The sequence below is a fragment of the Gopherus flavomarginatus genome, chromosome 6, assembly GCF_025201925.1.
Source record: "Gopherus flavomarginatus isolate rGopFla2 chromosome 6, rGopFla2.mat.asm, whole genome shotgun sequence".
Classification (NCBI taxonomy): Eukaryota; Metazoa; Chordata; order Testudines; family Testudinidae; genus Gopherus; species Gopherus flavomarginatus.
In genome coordinates this window covers 110,609,148-110,630,800 of record NC_066622.1, presented here as the reverse complement: position 1 = coordinate 110,630,800, position 21,653 = coordinate 110,609,148, and the positions used below count along the sequence as shown (strand labels likewise).

At 39.2% G+C, this 21,653-nt stretch overlaps 1 protein-coding gene across 1 annotated transcript in view; it reads left to right on the top strand.

Annotated features, from left to right (window-relative positions):
- ADGRA1 (adhesion G protein-coupled receptor A1) overlaps window positions 1–21,653 on the top strand; it is a 454,050-nt gene that overhangs the window by 163,359 nt on the left and 269,038 nt on the right. Inside the window, exons 3-4 of the mRNA XM_050959295.1 lie at window positions 11,070–11,141; window positions 17,158–17,229. Coding sequence (XP_050815252.1) covers window positions 11,070–11,141; window positions 17,158–17,229 — 144 coding nt within the window. The remainder of the gene's footprint in view (window positions 1–11,069; window positions 11,142–17,157; window positions 17,230–21,653) is intronic.

The window sequence follows — 21,653 nt, the reverse complement described above, 5'->3', positions numbered from 1 at the left end:
AGAGTGATGTTCGCATTTTTTGCAACTGCATTATTTAGCTTGTGGTCCACTCTAACCCTCAGATCCCTTTTTGCAGTACTCCTTCCTAAGCAGTCATTTCACATTTTGTATGTGTGCATTTGATTGTTCCTTCCTACATGGAGTACTTTGCATTTGTCCTTATTGAATTTCATCCTGTTTACTTCAGACCATTTCTCCGGTTTGTCCAGATCATTTTGAATTATAATCCTATACTCCAAAGCATTTGCAACCCCTCTCAGCTTGGTATCATCTGCAAATTTTATAAGTGTACTCTCTATGCAATTATCTAAATCATTAATGAAGATATTGAACAGAACTGGACCCAGAACTGATCCCTGCAGGGCCGGCTCTAACATTTTTGCCGCCTCAAGCGAAAACAAAGAGCCCTGCCCCTCCCGAGCTTCGCATCACCCAAGTCCCCCGCCTCCCCCGAGCGTCGCGTCATGCCGCCCAAGTCCCCGTCCCCCCAAGCGCCATGCCGCTGAAGCCCTCCCCTGCTGAGCATGGCGCCGCCCAAGTCCCCGCCTCCCAAGCCCTGCCTCCCCCCAGCGCCGCCTGGTCGAACCAAAAAAACCAAAAACAAACCCCGAGTGCCGTCCCATTCCAAGGTGCTTCCCCAAGCACGTGCTTGGTAGGCTGATGTCTGGAGCCGGCCCTGGATCTCTGCGGGATCCCACTCATTATTCCCTTTCAGCATGACTGTGAATCACTGATAACTACTCTCTGGGCATGGTTTTCCAACCTGTTATGCATCCACTTTATAGTAACTCCATCTAAGTTATATTTCCCTAGTTTGGTTTATGAGGAGATCATGCAAGACAGTATCAAAAGCTTTACTAAAGTCAAGATGAACCACATCTACTGCTTCCCACATCCACAAGGCATGTCACTCTGTCAAATAAATCTGTCAGGTTTTTTTGACATGATTTGTTCTTGCTTAATTATTTGCTCCATTATCTTTCAGAGTACAGAAGTTAAGCTAACTGGTCTGTAATTCCCCAGGTTGTCCTTATTTCCCTTTTTATAGATTGACACTATATTTGCCCTATTCCAGTCTTCTGGAATCTCTCCCATTTTCCATGACTTTTCAAAGATAATCGCTAGCGGCTCAGATATCTCCTCAGTTAGCTCCTTGAGTATTCTAGGATGCATTTCATCAGGCCCTGGTGACTTGAAGACATCTAATTTGCTTGAGTAATTTTTAATTTGTTCTTTTCCTATTTTAGCCTCTGATCCTGCGTCATTTTCACTGGCATTCGCTTTGTTAGACATTCAGTCACCACCAACCTTCATGGTGAAAATCAAAACAAAGTCATTAAGCACCTCTGCCATTTCCACATTTTCTGTTATTGTTTTTTCTCCCCTCATTGAGTAACGGGCCTACTCTATCTTGCTTCTAATGCAGTGTTTCCCAAACTTGGGATGCCACTTATGTAGGGAAAGCCCCTGGCGGGCTGGGCCAGTTTCTTTACCTGCCGCGTCCGCAGGTCCGGCCGATCGCGGCTCTCATTGGCCACGGTTCACCACTCCAGGCCAATGGGAGCTGCTGGAAACAGCAGCCAGTAAGTCCCTCGGCCTGCGCCGCTTCCAGCAGCTCCCATTGGCCTGGAGCAGCGAACCGCGACCAATGGGAGCCGCGATTTGCTGGACCTGTGGACACGGCAGGTAAACAAAGCGGCCCGGCCCACCAGGGGCTTTCCCTAAACAAGTGGCGTCCCAAGTTTGGGAAACACTGTTCTAATGTATTTGTAGAATGTTTCCTTTTTACCCTTTACGTCTTTAGTTAGTTTGATCTGGTTTTGTGCCTTGGCATTTCTAATTTTATCCCTACATACTTGTGTTATTTGTTTATATTCGTCCTTTGTAATTTGACCGAGTTTCTACTTTTTGTAGTCAAGTATCAGAGGGGTAGCCATGTTAGTCTGGATCTGTAAAAAGCAACAAAGAGTCCTGTGGCATCTTACAGACTAACAGATGAATTGCAGCATAAGCTTTCATGGGTGAACACCCACTTCGTGAGATGCATGAAAGCTTATGCTGCAATTCATCTGTTAGTCTATAAGGTGCCACAGGACTCTTTGTTGCTTTTTACTTTTTGTAGGACTCCTTTTTTTTTATTTTTATTTTTTTTTATTTTTAGATCATTAGAGATTTCCTGGTTATGCCAGGATGTTCTCTTGCCACACTCCCTATCTTTCCTATGCAGTAGGATAGTTTGCTCTCGTGCCCTTAATAATGTCTCTTTGAAAAACTGCCAGCTGTCTTCAATTGTTTTTCCCCTTAGCCTTGCTTCCCATGGGATCTTACCTACAACTCCCTAAGTTTGCTAAAGTTTGCTTTCTTGAAATCCACTGTCTTTATTTTGTTGTTCTCTCTCCTACCATACCTTAGAATCATGAACCCTACCATTTCATGATCACTTTCACCCAAGCTGCTTTCCACTTTCAAATTCTCAACCACTTCCTCCTTATTTGTCAAAATCAAATCTAGAACAGTCTCTCCCCAGTAGGTTTTTCCACCTTCTGAAATAAAAAAATAGTCTCCAAGTTATTGGAATGTATTGGATAATCTGTGTTCTGCAGTGTTGTTTTCCCAACAGATGTCTGAGTAGTTGAAGTCCCCCATCATCCCCAAGTCCTGTGCTTTGGATAATTTTGTTAGTTATTTTAAAAGCCTCATCCACCTCTTCTTCCTGGTTAGGTGGTCTGTAGTAGATCCATACTATGACATTACCCTTGTTGTTTACCTCTTCTGTCCTTACGCAGAGACTTTCAGCAACTCTGTCTCCTATTTCCATCTCAACCTCATTCCAAGTGTATACATTTTTAATATATAAGGCAACACCTCCCTTTTTTCCCTGCCTGTCCTTCCTGAGCAAGCTGTACCCTTCTATACCAATATTCCAGTCGTGTATTATTCAATCAAGTCAGATCTGTGATGCCAACTATGTCATAGTTTTGTTTATTTATTAGCATTTCAAGTTCTTCCTGCTTATTCTCCATACTTCTTGCATTAGTATACAGACATCTAATATACCGATATGATCTTCCCCCCACTCTCAAGTTCTGTCTTGTCTCTCCTTTTTCCCTGCTATAACATCCCATGCACCCCCCTGACCCCCAAATGCCAACCTTTCTCCCCCCAGATCTCCATGTTTTTGACTTACCTGTGGGCTTTGGTCACCTGTCCTCTCCTCACTAGGTTAGCCAGTCTGTATTCAAATATGCTCTTCCCCTTCCTCGATAGGTGGACCCCATCTCTGCTTAGCAGTCCTTCTTCCTGGAACAGCATCCCATAGTCAAGGAAGCCAAAGCCCTCCTGGCAACACCATCCTTGCATTCACCACCAGGATGCATCTGTGTCTGCCTGGGCCCCTGCCCTTGACTGGAAGGATCGAAGAGAACACCACCTGCACTCCCAGCAACTTCACCCTACTCCCAGAGCCCTGTAGTCACTTCTGATCTGCTGAGGGTCATACCTTAGGGTATCATTAGTGCCCATATGGATGAGTAGCATGGGATAGTAGTCAGTGGGCCAGATGATCCATGACAATCCCTCCATAATGCTGCCTGCCAGGGGCCTGTATCCGAGACATACCTCCCAGGATGCTATGTCAGGGTGACAGATGGGTGCCTCCGTCACCCTCAAAAGAGAGTCACCAACCATCACTACCCTATGTTTCTTCCTGCGAGTGGTGGCTGCGATCCTCCCAGCTTTGGGGGTACATGGGTTCTCCTCCTCCACCTTTGGGTGATTCCTCATCGCTCGTTGCCAGGGCAGTATAACTGTTTTCCATCACCATGGTGGGTGGGTTGGAAGTAGGAGTGGAGCACTGCCTTCTGCCAGAAGTAATCAGCAGCCACTCTCCTCCCTGTGATAGGGCCATATCCTCCTCCCCTGGTGATGTGACTGCCATCCTCTGTAGCTGGATAGCTTCCTCAGCCTTGGATGTATCCATACGAATACTCTCAAGGAATTCCTCATGGACACGGACACTCCTCAGCCTAGCCACCTCCTCCTGTAGATCTCCCACCTGCTTCCTGAGAGATTCCACCAGCAGGCACTTTTCACACTGGATATTTCACTCAGCCTGGCTTTCTGTGAGTGAGAAATGCAGGCTACAGTCTGCAAATCCACACCAGGTTCTGGGTAGAGGCATCTATGGTCAGGTTGTCAACCTGGATACAGGCGCAGATGGAGGAGACAAGAGTAGCATTGGCACTGGCAATGGGACCCTTCCTAAGCATAGCAATTGTATTACATCTCCTTCCCCCAAACTCCCCTGTTTGCGATCCCCTGTTCGCTAGCTCCCCTTGATCACTTAGCCTCTGACTTTTAAGGCCTTCTCTCCTAGGTCAGCCCTACACCTTCATTAATCACAGAGGGGGAGGATGATCACAAAGCTGATTGAGGCCGATCAAAGATGGTCAAGGATGATCCAGGGAACAAAGGCTCAAATAGTGCCCAAACTCTCAATCCCAATTGACCCCATAACTGAAATAATCTGAAAGAGAGAGAAAAATACCAACAGCCAAACAAACTCACTCACCCCATAATTAGTACTCTCACCTCATTCGTTCATCAGGAGTGTCTCCTTCTCCCCATCTAAACTCCCTTGTTTGTGGTCCCCTGTTCTACGTATGTTCTAATTTGTAAATAGAAAGGAAACTATCTTCTGGTAACTTTTTCTAAGTCTTTCAAAAAATGTTTTCTGTTATGACAAGGCAATTCCTACTAAGTAACTCCACCCTGTTTATTATTTTTCCCATTCATATTTAGTTAAGATCATGGTACCACACCATAAATACCTCTAATAACAGTAATATAAAATGATGCAAGACATGACTTTCCAATAAATATACTAGTAATATTTTTACAACTGTACGACCTTGATATAAACATTTCAATTTTTACAACTAGAATGGACTTCATGTAGCTTCATGTATCTGTAATTGTAACAGCAGCTTAGTTACGATTTATTTTCAGGTTGTGCCACCGGATGTATACACCCATACCACAAATGACACATCATTTAGACTAAGAACAGCAACTTAGAAGTTAAAATTCACTGTCATAAAACCATAACTATTAGTTATAAAATGCATTTTTGGTCACTTTAACTGGGTCATACTACAGCCATTGAGTATTACAGTGGTAGGTCTTTTTCCTCATTTCCTACCGTTGGCTGGTGCCAAAGTTGCTTGCATGGAGTATATGTGCACGTGTGTGTGGCCCAGCCTGGGCTGCTGCTTGGCATGTTTAGGATCAAGCCTATTGCCAAACCTCAGGAATATCTTCTTGGGAGGAAGTGTAAACATACAACCAAATTAGCCTGGTTTCTTTATTTAACTCAGTGAAAGTTGATACTTACTATAAAGCTTCATTGTAACTAGCTGCTTTAGCTAAATCAGAAAATGGCAGGCCTGTGTTTAATATTTTGGCAAAAGTCATTCTCTTTGAAACAAAAATACCAGTTAAAGGTAAGGAAGTAATAATAATCAAGTAACATTCTTATTGCAGAAATAAGAAATATAAACAGTATGTAATTGTGGTAATTTTTACATTTATTTTGACAATATTGTAGTCTACAGTGGGTTCTAGATCAGAAAAGATTAAGTTAACAATGTACTGACACATTATGGAATAATCACAAGAAGAACATACTTACTGATATGATGCCAGGGCTGTGGGTAATATATCTACAGTTTTCTGGGGAAAGCTGTCACTAAAATGACCTACCAAATTCTAGTATCATTTCTAAAATAAGGAGAGCAGATGGCCTAGCTTGGCCATCCAATTGATAGACAGTTTTCGTGGAAATGGTCTGGTTTTTACTAACATTAGGCTGTGCTTTTTAATTCCTGCAGATGATAATTCCGGATCATGCTTCTTTTTCCTATGGGCTTTCACAAGTTACCTAGAAATAGAACATAGTTTCCATGGGCAAATACACAGCAAATTTCAGTAAGTCTATAACCTGGTGTCAACTTTTCCATTTTGACATACATTAAAATGCACCCATCAACAATGTTCTCTCCATTCTGTTTCTTTTAGATTTGTCACTAGCCATTGGTACTGTTAACTATCAGAGAGGATCTCTTCAAATAGTTAGCTAATTTGCATATCATTTATGGCTTTACAGATTATATTCGACAGCTTGAATTTCACATTGAAATTAATTGGCCACCAATGTAGAATATGGATCATTGTTGTAATATGTTCTTATTAGTTTAACCTGTCTAAACATGGACATCTGCACTAGATGAAGCTGATAAGTGGTCTTCAAATTTATCTGCATGTAGAGTGCTGTGATGGTATAGACTGAATATACTAAGCAGGTAAAAGGTTACACCTTTAAGTAGCTGAGGTATTTTTCAGTTTTCTTGACTGGAGAAGGCTAACTCCTGATGTTATATGTGGACAGAGTTCAGTAGGCTGCAAGGTTTTATTTTGGATTTCAGAGAGTTAAGGGAATTGAGTTGTGGTTGAAGTTTATACAGGGTGAATACCCAAGATCACCAAAAGAAAATAAACTCTGCTGGTTAACCTTAACCAAAGGCTAAAGTATGTCTTCTGAAAGGCCTGGAACACTATTCAAGAGATCTTCAAATGCATTGCAATAGTCTAGTCTGGAGGAATGAAAATATATATATAATGCCACTCTTACTATGTATAAACAGTGGCCACTGCTGCTTTCTTGTAGTCCTAGGACGGCCGATGAATCCATGTTATTCCTAGTCTGCAAACCACCTTGCCAAAAAAAAGATGATGAGATCACAGCCTTTGCTGATTCCTGAGGGTGTATCCCCTTACTAATAAACATCATCTGTATATCGCCTAGCTACAGATGCTTTCATCCAAGTTCTTCTCTGTACCAGACATTGAGAAAGCAAGAAAATGGCAGTGTCTGGATTTGATAACAAAGAGATGGAGAGTACAGTATCAGCAGTGTAATGATGACTCTGTGGCCCATAATTTCTCAGTCATCTGCTGTGCGGTTTCACATACACTTGGAGCAAGAGGAGGACTATGCTGCAGTTGAGCAGAATCAGCTCAAGTCTTTCTCCACTCAAGTCTGTGCATATGTATTTCTCCTATCACTTTAGTAACTAGTGATCACCTTCCATTATCCTTCCATCCCACTTTATCTGCTGCACACTTTTGGCAAACTGACTGAGGGAATGAGAGGAGGACTACTAGAGGTCCATGCATCAATGGTCATGGCAGTTAGTTAGACTGTCCAACTACAAACTTGAAAAGAGATGACCTCCAAGCATGAGAAGATAGTTTAGATTTATGGTTATTCAGTCATTGACCTTTCTGTGGAAACTGACCACAGGACATGTCTATTTTGGCCCATAAAAAGCCTGACATAAAATTTGCATCTTTAGGAGTAGATAATGGGTCTGTTATCCACTCTTGAGAGGTAGCACCTCTTGTCCACTGTGAGACACAGTCACTGTCTCTTTCTTCCTCTGTATTTCATATTTCTTCCTCTCTTTATCTCAGTTCCCTGTGTTTCTGTCCCCTTATGTCTCAATCACTGTCAAGTTTTCTCTCTCAAGTTCTTTACCCCTTTCTGGCTGCTCCACCTTGTCCTGCAGCTCAATTGCTTTCCCCACTTTTCTGTTTTCCTCCTGCACCTCTTCTACTCAACCTGTCAGTGGCCAACTTTCCCAGGTTTTTGGGATTCCACAGTGAAGGAAGGGAAGCACTGATACTCTCCCTTACTCAGCCAACCTCCAGAACACTCGGGGTACGTCACGCTACAGGATTATTCCGATTTTACATAAATCGGTTTTGTAAAACAGATTGTATAAAGTCGAGTGCACGCGGCCATACAAAGCACAATAATTCCGTGGTGTGCGTCCATGTACCGAGGCTAGCGTCGATTTCTGGAGCGTTGCACTGTGGGTAGCTATCCCGTAGCTATCCCATAGTTCCCGCAGTCTCCCCCACCCATTGGAATTCTGGGTTGAGATCCCAATGCATGATGGTGCAAAAACAGTGTCGCGAGTGATTCTGGGTAAATGTCGTCACTCATTCCCTCCTCCGTGAAAGCAATGGCAGACAATCATTTCGTACCCTTTTTCCCTGGATTGCCCTGGCAGACGCCATAGCATGGCAACCATGGAGCCCATTTTGCCTTTTGTCACCATCATCGTATGTGTACTGGATGCTGCTGACAGAGGCGGTACTGCAGCGCTACACAGCAGCATTCATTTGCCTTTGCAAGATAGCAGAGATGGTTATCAGTCGTTCTGTACCGTTTGCCATGCCATTGTAAATTGGTGATGAGATGACGATTATCAGTCATTCTGTACCGTTTGCTGCTGTCATGGGTGCTCCTGACTGATCTTCGCTGAGGTCGGCCAGGGGCGCAAAGACAAAAATGGGAATGACTCCCTGGGTCATTCCCTCCTTTATGTTGTATCTAAAAATAGTCAGTCCTGCCTAGAATATGGGGCAAGTGTACTAGAGAACCAGTGTACCAGAGTGCACAGCCGCTCCGTGTCAGATCCCGCAGAAATGATGAGCTGCATGCCATTCTAGGGGGTGCCCCTGCAACAACCCCACCCGTTGCTTCCCTCCTCCTCCAAGCCTCCTGGGCTACCATTACAGGGTCCCCTCATTTGTGTGATGAAGTAATAAAGAATGCAGGAATAAGAGACACTGACTTTTTTAGTGAGAGAAAATGAGGGGGAGGCAGCCTCCAGCTGCTGTGATAGTCCAGGCAGTACAGAATCTTTTCTTTAGACATGAGAAGGAGGAGGACTGATGGAGTTCAGCCACCAGTTGCTATGATGAGGATGGTTACCAGCCGTTCTGTACCATCTGTCGGGAATAACCAGGAGTCATTCCTGTTTTTACCCAGGCGCCCCCAGCCAACCTCACCTGAGGCCAGCCAGGAGCACTCACGGGATAATGACAAGGACGGCTACCAGTCCTTCTGCACTGTACCGTCTACCATCGGGGAAGGAAGGGGAGAGGATGCTGCTGTCACATTATTGTTAGGTGCATATACATAAATCATCGATACATAAAATGTATTGATGAAAATGAACTGTGGGTATCCATTAACGGTATCTTTGACAGTATAAATATAGGAGTAAATGTGAATATTGGCGTATTCAGTTCTTGCTTATGTGCATTTATAGATTGAGCTGTTGCAGAATCTTTGAGCTGGCTAGGCTTTTTTTATTAGCTGCAGTAATAATCACAGTGTGATTATCCTGGTCCAGGTGTATATTTATAACTTCAAAAAGTGACTACCTAAATATGCTCTTCTGGCTGAAATGAGGGATGAATAGTAGAAATGCTGTGAGGCATTCACTCCTCCTTCAGTCTCCTCCAGTAAGGTCTGAATATTACTGTTTTTTGCCCGATAGCTTTGCTCTTTATTGCATAATGTTAACCATATAAACAGTTTTTGCATCAAGTCAATAGGAAAAATTCAAACGTTCACAAACGTAGAAGTTACTGGAACTCCTTATATGTAAGTGGTCATGATCTCCTTCTTAATGGAACTGGGGGGAAGTTATGTGAAGCGAGCTTTCACTCAACAGGTGACTGAGGAATATAAGGGAGACAGAGCATTAATGGACCACCAGCATTAAAGCTAAGCAGTGTTAACACACAACACCTTATTGAAACAGTGAATGTAAAGGTCCGCCTACATAGTTAGCAAAAGATACAAAAAGTTGGTTTCTCATGTGTGGATCTTATTTCAAAATATGTCCTATCAGGATAAATATTGTGAATGAAATCTGGCCCCATTGAAGTCAATGGCAAAACTCTTGTCGCCTTCAACTGGACCAGGATTTCACTTGGTATGTATTGTATTTGCAATAAAATAGAAAGCCATAGCTAGGGTGACTCATACTGGTGCTGACATATCTACACTGTGGTAGTACCAGAAGCAGTGCATTCATTTTAGATGGTTGGTTTTCGTCAGTTTGAGGGCAGGCCTAAACTATAGCTTAACTCAATGTAACTTAACGTCACTCAAGAGTGTGAAAGCTCCCCCTGCTCCCAAGCAATGCAAATTTCATGCTGTCCATAGCAGTGCTATGTCGGCGGGAGACACTTGCCTGCTGACATAGCTTCTGCTTCTTTTGGAGGTGGAGTAATTATGCCGACAGGAGAGTGCTCTACCATCAGCGTAGTGAGTCTTCACCAGACGCACTAAAATGGCGCAGCTGCACCAATCTAGTGCTGTAGTATAGACTTGCCCTGAGAAAAACATCACTAATATTATTGAATGCCAGCCATCCACTATGAGTTTCATACTGTTTAAAAGACGAACACCAAGAGTCTACAAGAATTTACAGCAGATACCTCCTATGCCTGCCTTTCTAATTACCCCCAAAATGCCCTTCAGCATCCGAATCCTGGAGAGCATCAGAAAATCTCATAGTAAAGATTGAATCGAGAGCAGTGTCACTGCCTCAAGTACTATGCCAGTAGCAGATGAGGTTACTAATGCTAGTAAAATATTCTTTCTCTACAACATCTGATCCCCTGGATAGTTGGTATCTGGATAGTTGCCAAGTACAAAATGAAGCACCTGTCTGCCAAATATATGTGTGTGCCAATCCACTGTGCTGATCTATCTACACTAAAAAATTCTTCCTTCCCACCTACAGAAAGCAAAGCAACTGACATTTGGTATATCGTGTAAAGCGGCACAATGAATAACAAACCAACAGGTTGATCTAATTGTTTCACTCACTTTAAAATGTTCTATTGACTATGCATTTTCCATAGGCTGGCAAAGTTGTTTGGGCAATATTTTTTTTTTTAGTCACATATGTTTTCCCCCCATCTTAACCAACTCTTTTTATTGCAAAATCTCCCCATTGATTTCCAAACTGTGAGCTTGTTAATATTTTTCATTTTTGCTATTTAAAATGCATGCATTTTGAGGTAAGCCAAATAAAGATTAGGATAAGCCTGAATATGTTATCTTTTTTTTGTTCTTCTGTTCATATATAAGAATAGTATTCTAGGTAAAGTGATAATTAATTGCTCCTCTTATATATTTCCAGAGATCTGAAGAATAACTTGATTAGCACTATTGAGCCTGGAGCCTTCCATGGACTTTCAGAACTGAAGCGCTTGTAAGTATTAATTCCAATTGAATTACCCTGCAAATTGTGTTCATATCGACATTTCTGTCCTTGGGGAACTTGAGTATGCCACCAAGCAATAATAACAGAAGGACTTCAGGAAAAGGACATAAAACCACATTCTTTTAATCTTTTTTTCTTCTACATTGGTTTTATTTCTATTTTCTGCTCTATTTAGGGGCATGTTTTAGAGTATTTAACAATATCTTTTTGTCTTCTAGCAAAGAAACACCTTATTAAATGTCTAAATAAATAAGTCTGTAGTTGATACTTTTTTTACAAATGTGTAACTAATCATTTAACTATTATATTGAAAAAAAATTCTACATACTAACTTCTTTTGTTATGAGGTCCACTTTTACTCATAGGCGCAATAGGTCTGATTTATAAAACACTTCCCTTGGAAGGAAGATTCTGCATGCTGAAGAAGTTAAGTTCACCAATTTCCTGTCTATTAAGTCCACTCTACTCTGTGTCTTTTTTTTGTTTTTTGTTGTTTAATCTCTTTGGTCATACTGTGCACCATATCCTTCTGAATAACTGTCATGTGATAACTGCGTATTTTTGAAGTTCAGTTTTAAAATATTACTTCCCTACTAATTTGATACAAAATAATGGGATCAAATTTCAAATAGTACTTTTTGGCATATACCTTTATATTCTTAACTCATTAATTCCCTAACAACATATTCAATTAACATTCTTTGGCTTTAGTAAAGGACTTTGATATCTGCTAATTTTACAATGTCTTGAAAATAGCAGTGTTAATAAACATCAAAAATGGTGAATGCAGTTATGTTTATAAGTAAAGCCCTATGCTGCGTAAATTCTTCATTTAGAGCTTGTGGATGGCAATTTTATGAAAAACAGATGATATATAATCATACACATTTGCTGTTTAGTTATCTCTATATTTGAATTTTTTTTGTATTGCACACACAGATAATTACATTGTAGTGCAATGATGAGAATGAATGTTAATTACTGATGCGGCCATATAATCTAATAACACAACCCTGACCTCTTGTGGGAAGAATGGATAACCTGTAAAAGCCATGATTTAATCTTTGAGTCACAGAAAAGAAACATATTGAGGAAGTAAAAGGTTGACAGCAAAAGAGAAGTCAAAGAAGGCAAAAGATATTAGGAGATGGGACAGCTAGCAGAAAGACTGCTCAGCAGGAGCTCTAGTCACCCACGGAAATCCTGAGATATACCACGCCAGACTTTAAAAAGATGTAGTCTGTGGTTGGTACTGATATGTTCCACGCTTATTCACTAGGAGAATGTTCTTGGGTAGTAGATCACTACACAATATCAACCAGAGCTATCTCTAAATAAAAAACTTTATTGAAGTCTGAATGCTGTAATTACTTTGACTGTACTTGCATTCATTTACTATTGTTTCACTTACGTCCCATGAGTAATACAGCAAGCAGCTGAAGCTGGTGTAACATAGGCCACTGAAGGCGAAATAGTTACAATGTCTGAGCTGGGTAAATTGCAGGCTGTCAAGGTTTTATAAAAATTAACAATTTCTCCTGTGTTATAACCCTTTCTGAGAACTGATTGTATTGTGAGAATTCAGTATTTACAATGGCAAACTGCATTATCATATGGGTTAACACAAAATGATGATGGGTACATAAAAAGCACAAAAATGTGAGACTAATTTCTTTAACAGAGGAGTATTTGTTTTCTGTAAGATCAATTTCATGAGTCAACATTTCTGATGTAAATATTTTACAACTAAAAATGAACACCAGATTTTTGTAACATGCAGCAAATTGGGCCTAAAATAACAAGGATTAGTTGAGAGGTATGTGCAGCAAGCTGGTGCGAGCTATCACTTCTCTTTGCTAGTGTTTCATTAGGAAAAATGGTTTACAATGAACAGATTTCAGTTACTGCCAGCTTATGCAACATATTGTGAAAATAGCATTTGTTATTTTAGAGGCTGAGAAGAGGATACATGTGCTGTAGCTTTATTAGAAATAGCCTGTTACTGCACATCTCTTCTTGAGAACTACATGAATAGGATGACAAGATAGTTTTTAGTTTTGTGATTTTTTTTTTCTTTTGGCTGAAATCTACTTTGTTGCACAGTTTTGCCACATACTGTGATCCATATTCTAAAATCCCTGCTCAGTCTTTGCTCAGGCAAAATTCCTATTACCATTTAACAATTTTAGGATTTGGCTGGTTTTTTGTTTTTTTTTTTGTTTTTTTTTTTAATTAAACTGCAGACTTCCTGGACAATCCAGTGACACTGACATATTAGAAAAAGTACTGATGTATTTCTGTTTTATGCTTGTGTTCATTATGGGGTAATGATCCCTTTGGTAGGAAAAAATATAAATTAACATTGCTACACAAACTGCTCTTTTTCTGGACTAGTCCAGCTAATATAATTGAGACATGTATAAGAAAAATGTATGCTATATTTAAAAATTACTTTAAAATGTTTAGCTACACAATAATATTTTCATGTCTAGTAAAAAGACAGTAATATTTGGTTATCCAAAACTTTCATTTTTGTAACTGTTACATGAAACACAGTGAGATTTAAAAGATGCCTTGTTCCTTCCATATTTTTTTGGGGAGGGGAGGTTCGCCAAGATTCTGAGGATTTAGTTACAAGATGGCAACTTCATTCCTCAAATTATCACTCTTGCTTTCTTATTTTGGACATGTGTGACAGATGCAGAGGATAATAGGAGAAAATAGGGTGGCAGAGAAAGGTGGCACAATATGTGAAACGATAGCAATCTGTTTCCCAAACAGAGTAGATTTAATGTTGTAAAAGGTTATCTGTTCATTTGAAAGATGATTAGATCATTGCAGTTATCACAAAAAACATAGTTGAAGAAATTTAAGTTATAATTACAAACCAAACATTTGAAAATCAGGAAATTAGGTTATAGTTGAGAATACACATACAGTAGAAAATCTGGAATTATGCAGCAAAGGCTTCCTTACTCGCAGCTGTCATTTTGTTAAGGTGGGAGAGCCCTGGTAGCTGCCTCTTGAAATTGTATGCTCTCGCAGTTATGAATTACATAAAGTGTAATCTTGCATACACTCTTTATGCCTCATGTTATCACTCTGGTGTGATGGGTTGTACCAATCTTTGGGTATGGTTGAGAGGGTCTCACACACCTGCTACAGCCCATCCCATCTGTACCTTTAGGAACAGACACTGCTATGACAGACTGTTTGGGGGGAGGGTTTTTTTGGGGGGAGGGGGGCAGTTGGGGTTATACCATGATGGTTTTATTTGGAGTCCTTGCTGCGAGTATCTCCTTGAGCAGGAGGCATTCGCGTTAAGTTGAAAACTTAGTGAGGATTAGTGTTTTATGAAGTGGCTCATATACTCTTGTGGGAGGGCCAAACACCCCTTACGTAGTGCTCTAGAGACGTAACGGCTGCCCTGTTTGTTACTTTGGTCAGATTAGTATTATTTGTAGAGTTTAGACTGTTAAACTGCAAACAATGTAGCCAGAAACTTTGCTGAATTATGTTCTTTTGCTTGAACAAAAAAAGTTGATTTTATCCCCTTTCCTTCACCTGGGCCTTCTGTGAATTTTCTGTCCTAACTGCTCATATCCTGCTCCTACTGCATCTATCTTTTGTATGTTTTGTCAGAAGCACACTGGAATATGAGGAAAAGAAGATGAAGAAAACCAATGACACAAAACGCAGAAGAAATACCCCACTGGTGCCACTCACTTTGCTTCCCTAACAGCCCCCACCCTGGTTTTATAAGCTACAATACAAATTGGTTTTATGACCACTATTAATTAGTGCTTTAAGCTTTCTGTTATGGCTATCAGTCAGCTATATAGACGTTAGCTTTGAAATTAGAGTATAAATGGGCATCATAATGAAAGCTTACCCAAGGCTAATATATTTTTTTCTTTTGCATTTTAGAACTTTTAATATAGACCTCCAATAAGACATTTATGGTTTGTGTTAATATCACATGGGAGATGGATGTTCAGTTTTGCAATCCCTATCTGTTTTCTCCTTGAGACCCAAGGCTTCAACACAAATTCCTGGATATAAACATCTCTGAATTTTGGGGATGTTTGCAATCTAGATCCAAAATGTATGGTTTGGGCCAGTCTCTCTCTAAATTTTGGTCTGCAGACTCTAGGCATTCTGCGGAGGCAGCAGCACACTGTTTTCATTTCTCAAGAGTTACATTTCTGGTGAGTGGTAAAGAGTGGTATTGATGACTTTAAAACTCTCATCCAGTCTTCCACAACTGGAAGAATGTTGGCAACAGGGTGGATAAAAATCAGTGATTTAAAAAAAAATGTAAAAAATCAGATTTTTTGATTTAAATTGGAGTATTTTTAAAGGTCATCGAGTCCAGCCCCCTGCCTTCACTAGCAAGACCAAGTACTGATTTTTGCCCCAGATCCTTAAGTGGCCCCTTCGAGGACTGAACTCACAATCCTGTGTTTAGCAGGCCAATGCTCAAACCACTGAGCTATCCCTCCCCTCTCACCTACTGCAAAAAGAAAAAAAAAATTCCATCATCCAGACACAACCAGCAAATTACAAAAAGAGGTAATAGATGAAAAAAATTGCCAGTTTGCTTTTGCAACAAGCTCTCCTTTCCATATGATTGATAACCCACACTTCATTAAAATGTGTCAGTCATTAAGACTAGGATACAGTCCACCCAACAGAGCAGATGTCGCAGGGAAATTGCTGGATAAAGTGCAAGAAAGAGAAATTGAGCAGTGTGCAAAAGGTCTACAGGGTAAAATTGTTAACCTGAGTCTTGATGGGTGGAGAAATGTCCACAATGATCCTGTTGTATGTGCTTGTATGAAAACAGAAGAAGGGAATGTCTTCCTTACAGAAACAATTCATACATCAGGAAATGTGCGCACACACAGCAGAATATTTATGAGAAGTAGCAGTAAAAGCTATAACAAACTGAACAAAAATTCAAATGTCTAGTATGCATCTTGGTCACAGACAATGCTGCAAATGTATCCAAGATTAAAAGAAATTATTTAGAAGAGGGTGAAGAGTCCCAAGATATGGTCGCAGTGCTCATTTGGTGCACCTCCTAGCCAAAAACTTCAGTGTTTCAGAAATAAAGGCTAATGTTGTTGAAATGTCTGTTTGAATTGGAGCTAGTTCATCTCCCAATGACTTCATAAATACCTGCTTCAGTTACTTTTGGTAAATGAAATAACCAAACAATCATTCGTTTTCTGATATAGCTGTAAAACAAATCTGAAAAGTTTTCAAAATAAAAATGTATAGTATGTACCTTCTAAAAATGACACGTACATCTATCTCTAGTTGTGAAGAATATGTATTAAGGTTATAACAACCAACAAGAATGCACTTTTATATAGAAATCCATGATAAAATCACGTCTTCCTGTCTAGTGATTCAAATCATGATTTAAATCAAAGCCATCCTGGTTGGCAATGATTTGAGGCCTTGAGCGTGGAGCAACTTAATAAGGGGAAAAATAGATGATACTTAGGGTTCAGTCCAGGCTGCACAAACTATTGTATGCAGCAAATCATAAAATACATGTTATTTTCTCATTATTAAATAAATTTTGCCAAAAATTATTGCTTTGAGATGAAGGCTGATTTTACTTAGTTTGAGGCCTCTAGAGACATGACACTCATTTACAAAGCAATTAAGGAAAAATTCAATCCAATATGTTACAGGAAGGTTTAACTGTAAAGAATGATTCATAACTATGTTCATATAATCGAAATAAAAAAGCTATAAAATCAGTTAAATTCAAATATGTTACGTTACAAAATATATATATATAACGTAACATATTTGAGTTTAACTGATTTTATAGCTTTTTTATTGAAATATATAATATAATTTTCTTTCATTTGTAGCATTTTTAATTCCTTAACATCAAAACTAACAAGGCTGTTTGTGGCTATGTAGGTGTATACACACCAGTAGTACACAACTAATGTTTTTGATTTTTTGTGTGTGTGTGTTTCAGGGATCTTTCCAATAATAGAATTGGATGTCTGACCCCAGAAATATTTGTGGGCCTTAACAATCTTCACAAATTGTGAGTACAATACCATTTTGTAATAATCATTTTTAAAAAGCCTTTAGCACATTACAACTAGGAGAACAAGACATTGTTTGTCACCTGTGTTGACTGAACTACCTGCAAAGGATTTTAAAATAAGGCATGTCTGTACATTTTTAAACTAGAGAAATCTAAGCTTTTTCAGTGGATTTCCCCTAGACGCTTAATGACAAACAGAGAATGGGATCCTGTCACTCAAGCCTGCTAGGACAAGAGTGAAGCCAAAGAACATAGAAGTAAACCAGCCATTATCTGATTTGTTTGGTATGTTATATATGGAAGACATTGGGGCATGCAGAATGAGGGAAAGCGTGCAGATTTATTTTTTAAAGCGTCTAAACTCATTTTAAATGCAAAAATAAACCTTTACTCTTTCTCCTTATGCATTATGGTGTAGTCTTCAATTACACGATTATATAATTTGTACTACAAGACCCCTGCTTCCCTTCAATCCTAGAAGCTAAAGGGCATTATCTGTGTTTAAGTCCCACAACACTGGATTGGGATGTGGAATAAATGGATTTTTTCTTTGCTCTGTCACAGATTTGGGGCAAGATTAAGGTTTACGTGGACAACCTTAATTCTGCCACTTCCTACATTTGAATAGAGCTCGTTAAAACATTAAGACTCTTTTTCATTAAAAATTTCAAAAAAAATCAATCATTTTCAAAAGGATCCCGTTTTTGAGTGAAAATTTGGTATTGAAACATGGGAGTAGATCTATTTTTTTCTCTCCTTTCTTTCCTTTCTCCTCACTTTTACCCCCCTATTCAAGCCCTATTCTGCTTTTGAGGGCTTGACTTTACAGCCTTACCATTCTTCTACCATAATTTCTATATGTAATTATGGTATAAGCCAAGTTACCTATCAAGACTATGCTCTACAAAGAATGCAAATGAAAGTTTAATTTTCGTACCAAGAAGAGACAGAAGATAAAATATGTCTTTCATTTTGCATAGCTTGAAAACTCAGCTCAGATCAAACTTGCTAATGATAATCCCAAATGTTGGTATTTATAATGGTAAAAAAAAAATCACCTGTTTATATTTGGTATAGACTGCATAATATTTTATAATCTTAAATGTGCAATAACATATTCCAGTGAAAACTCAAAATGGTAGTTGAGAAAAAGTAGTCCATAGACTATCAAATTAAGGGAGATTTAGAAAGCCCAGGTACTTCAAATTGGGTTGTTTGTGGAAATATTAACTTAGGCAGCTCAATTTTATGGAAGCAGTCAGCATCTTATTTGCCGTTAATTTAACTTGCATAATTGCTTCATTGTACATGTGGATCATTCAATCCTGAATTTCTTGGCATTTGTATATAATGATATGTTAGTGCAACAAGGATGTTGAAACTCAGAACAAGTAGTGCATTTAATGAAGAATCTCTTCTTACAAAAGCTATTGATTTAGTAGTAGAACTGAAGCATTCTGAAGTTGAAGGTAGTGTATCATTGCATCTAACAGATGGTAAAAGTTTATCCATGTGCAGAAGGAACCTTTGGAAGTTTGCTGTCTTGATCAGCCAATAGGAAATAAGTAGTTTATTCTCAAGTCTTAGTGCTGATGTGAGAATATGTAGTATATTCTGAACATAAAACTATATATTACACTTGTATAGTACCTGTCAAACAAACAGAACCAAAGTTCTTAAATTCTACAAATGGATCCACCAATTAGCACTTTGATTTCAGTGAGCTTGAGAATATGATCCATGGGCCTGATTCAAGTAAACATGTTTATAGGATATATAGAATTCTCCTCACTCACCAGGAAAAGGAAGCCACCCTTTGAGGTAGCATGTGGCAGTTTCTAGCAATATACAGCAATATTGTATAAGTGAGGAATGTCGGATCTATTTGAAACTGTCAAGGCTATTTACATAAGTAGAATGAAGTTGGAATTTAGCCAGGAGCACAGAGGTTAATACCCTACTCTTGTGAAAAGTGTCGGGGTATTTTTTTAATTATCACAAATGGTCAGGACCTCAGTTTTATCTCTTATCCAAAAGGTGGTAACAATGCACTGCCTCCTAATTCCATGCTAATGCCATCTTTTGAATCTGGATAGCAGCACCCTGGGGTTTTCTTGGTGGTTCATGAACAAATACTTCCCAGACTCTCACTTGTTTAGCACCTGTTTGAAATACAGAAAATTGTCTGGTAGTAATGCATTTGCCATTGATATAATTGGAAGCATGTTTACTAGTCAACTGAGGAGCATGAGACAGCTAAATTGTAGAAGAGTTGTGTAGAAACATTAATTTTGCATAACTGTAGTGCTGATATACACATCTTTGAAAGCACTGAAGCAGTAAAAATGAGCAAGTGATGCAAAGGTGACAAGTTCTTAAATTAGTAACTGGCTCTGATAAAGCAATCAAGCGTGGTCCAGGTAACTGAAGCAGCAAAGTGGAAATCACATACATACTCTTTGAATGCTGCAACTGCTTCTCGTAGAAACTCTTCTAAGCTCTCTTACTACCTTAGCATGACAAAGTGTAAGCCATAATTTGTAGGCCATTGTTAGAACCAGTAGAGAGAGCCATAAGTCTACTGGAAAGAGCAAGACAGATATATCTCTAGTTATCTTCTGCTAACTAGAGAGATTAGGTTTCTTACACTGTTTAAAAGCATAAATATCAGGTGAAACAAAGGAAATTGGAATATATTTCATTTAGATTAACATAATTCAAGGTCTTTTAAGAGTTGTTACTCTTCGATTTAATTTGCAGGAAGTTTGGTTAATAAATTCATCGATAACTGCCATGTTTAAGTTCATTTGGGTTTCAAGTACAACCACTGAACCCACATAAAAACATAAACCCCTTGATGAGGGAAGATTTTGCCCAAAGCTTGTGCCAAAAAAAAGTCTCATACCTTGCAATAAATAGGAGTTGAACTTTTGGTTAGTATTGAAATCCAAAGTTTTCACACTACTCCAGGAATTTATCACTCCCTGTCAATGATTTGTGATTATTTTCCTTGAAATTGATCCAGGTTTTACACTTACTTGGAGCTGATGAATTTGCCAAAATGGAATAGTACCAAAATGATCCTAGAGCATATGTACATGTTATATGACAGGTATAACTGACTGCAATCCAGATGGTTCAAAAGATGCTTTGTTATGACTCGCTAATCTATTGGCTTGGCTTTCCTGGCTTGTATATTATCCTTTGGCCATGCTTATATTTGGTGAGCTTTTTATATTCTAAACATGATTATAAGTGACATAACTGAATGTAACAAGTCTTTCATATCTCCTTTTGGCCTTCTCAAAGGTCATGTTTCAATACTATGTTCCAGGAACCAGGAATGCAAATGGATTTCTGGTGTTGAATGGGGCTCTTAATAATTTAAACACCTGTTCTACTCAGAACTAAGTATCAGGAGCAGTAGAAGATTATGGGTTTCACTTTAAGGGTATATCAGAGTCTATTTTGATGAGCCTGGATAAATTAGCACCTCAGACTATAAAATATTCCAGCCTGAAACATGCTTTGACAAACAGTTACTCCTGCATCTTCCTTTTAAAAGTATGAAACACACCTTGCTGCTTACTTGCAATTATTTGATTAAAGTACATTTGATTTATATTTCAACCTGACTCTAAATCATCATCAGTAGTTATCTTTATGATAATATCATATAATAAATTCTCTTGTGACTTTGTTAATGTCATTGAAGCAGCTAATCGCTTTGTACACTGTAGAGATAAAGTACAAAACAAATAACATGTAGGGAATCTAATTGACATTCCAGCAGGGGTATCAAGAAACTATGCACTGGAACCTGCCCCAGCCTACACCTCTTCTCTCATTTTTATCCCCCTCCACCCTCTCAACCTCTTCCCACATTTAATTAATCTCTCCTTGCCTCTCCCTTTATCTACTCATCATTTTCATCTTTATATTTTCTTCAGTGCTATTCTTATGCCTATTCAGTTGCCCCTTGTGTCCTCCCTATTTTCACTTAAATCCCTCCTCAAACTTCACTTCTGTGATACCCACAAGCAGTCATCCCATCAGTTAAATGCTGGGATCACTCCCTCATTTGAAAGGGGGGCGGGAGTAGAAAAGGGAAGAAAAAAGATTATAAATTAGCATTATTCTGTGTGTGTGTGTGTGTGTGTTTTACATCTTTTGAAGTGTTAGAGTTCTGCAGCTTTAGCATTGATTAAAACTCTGAAGAAAATATTCTCACCCTTCATTGTTACAGCAAATAAGAAAAACAGAAAACTCTTGATGGCAGATGATTCAGAAATATTTAGGTTACCATAGTGTAGGCCAAATCCTGATCAGTCCAGTTCACTCTGAGGACCTCAGCAAGGTGTTTAAGCATATGCCTAAAAGTAAGCACTGGTCTCGCTGACTTTAGAGTTAAGCATCTGCAT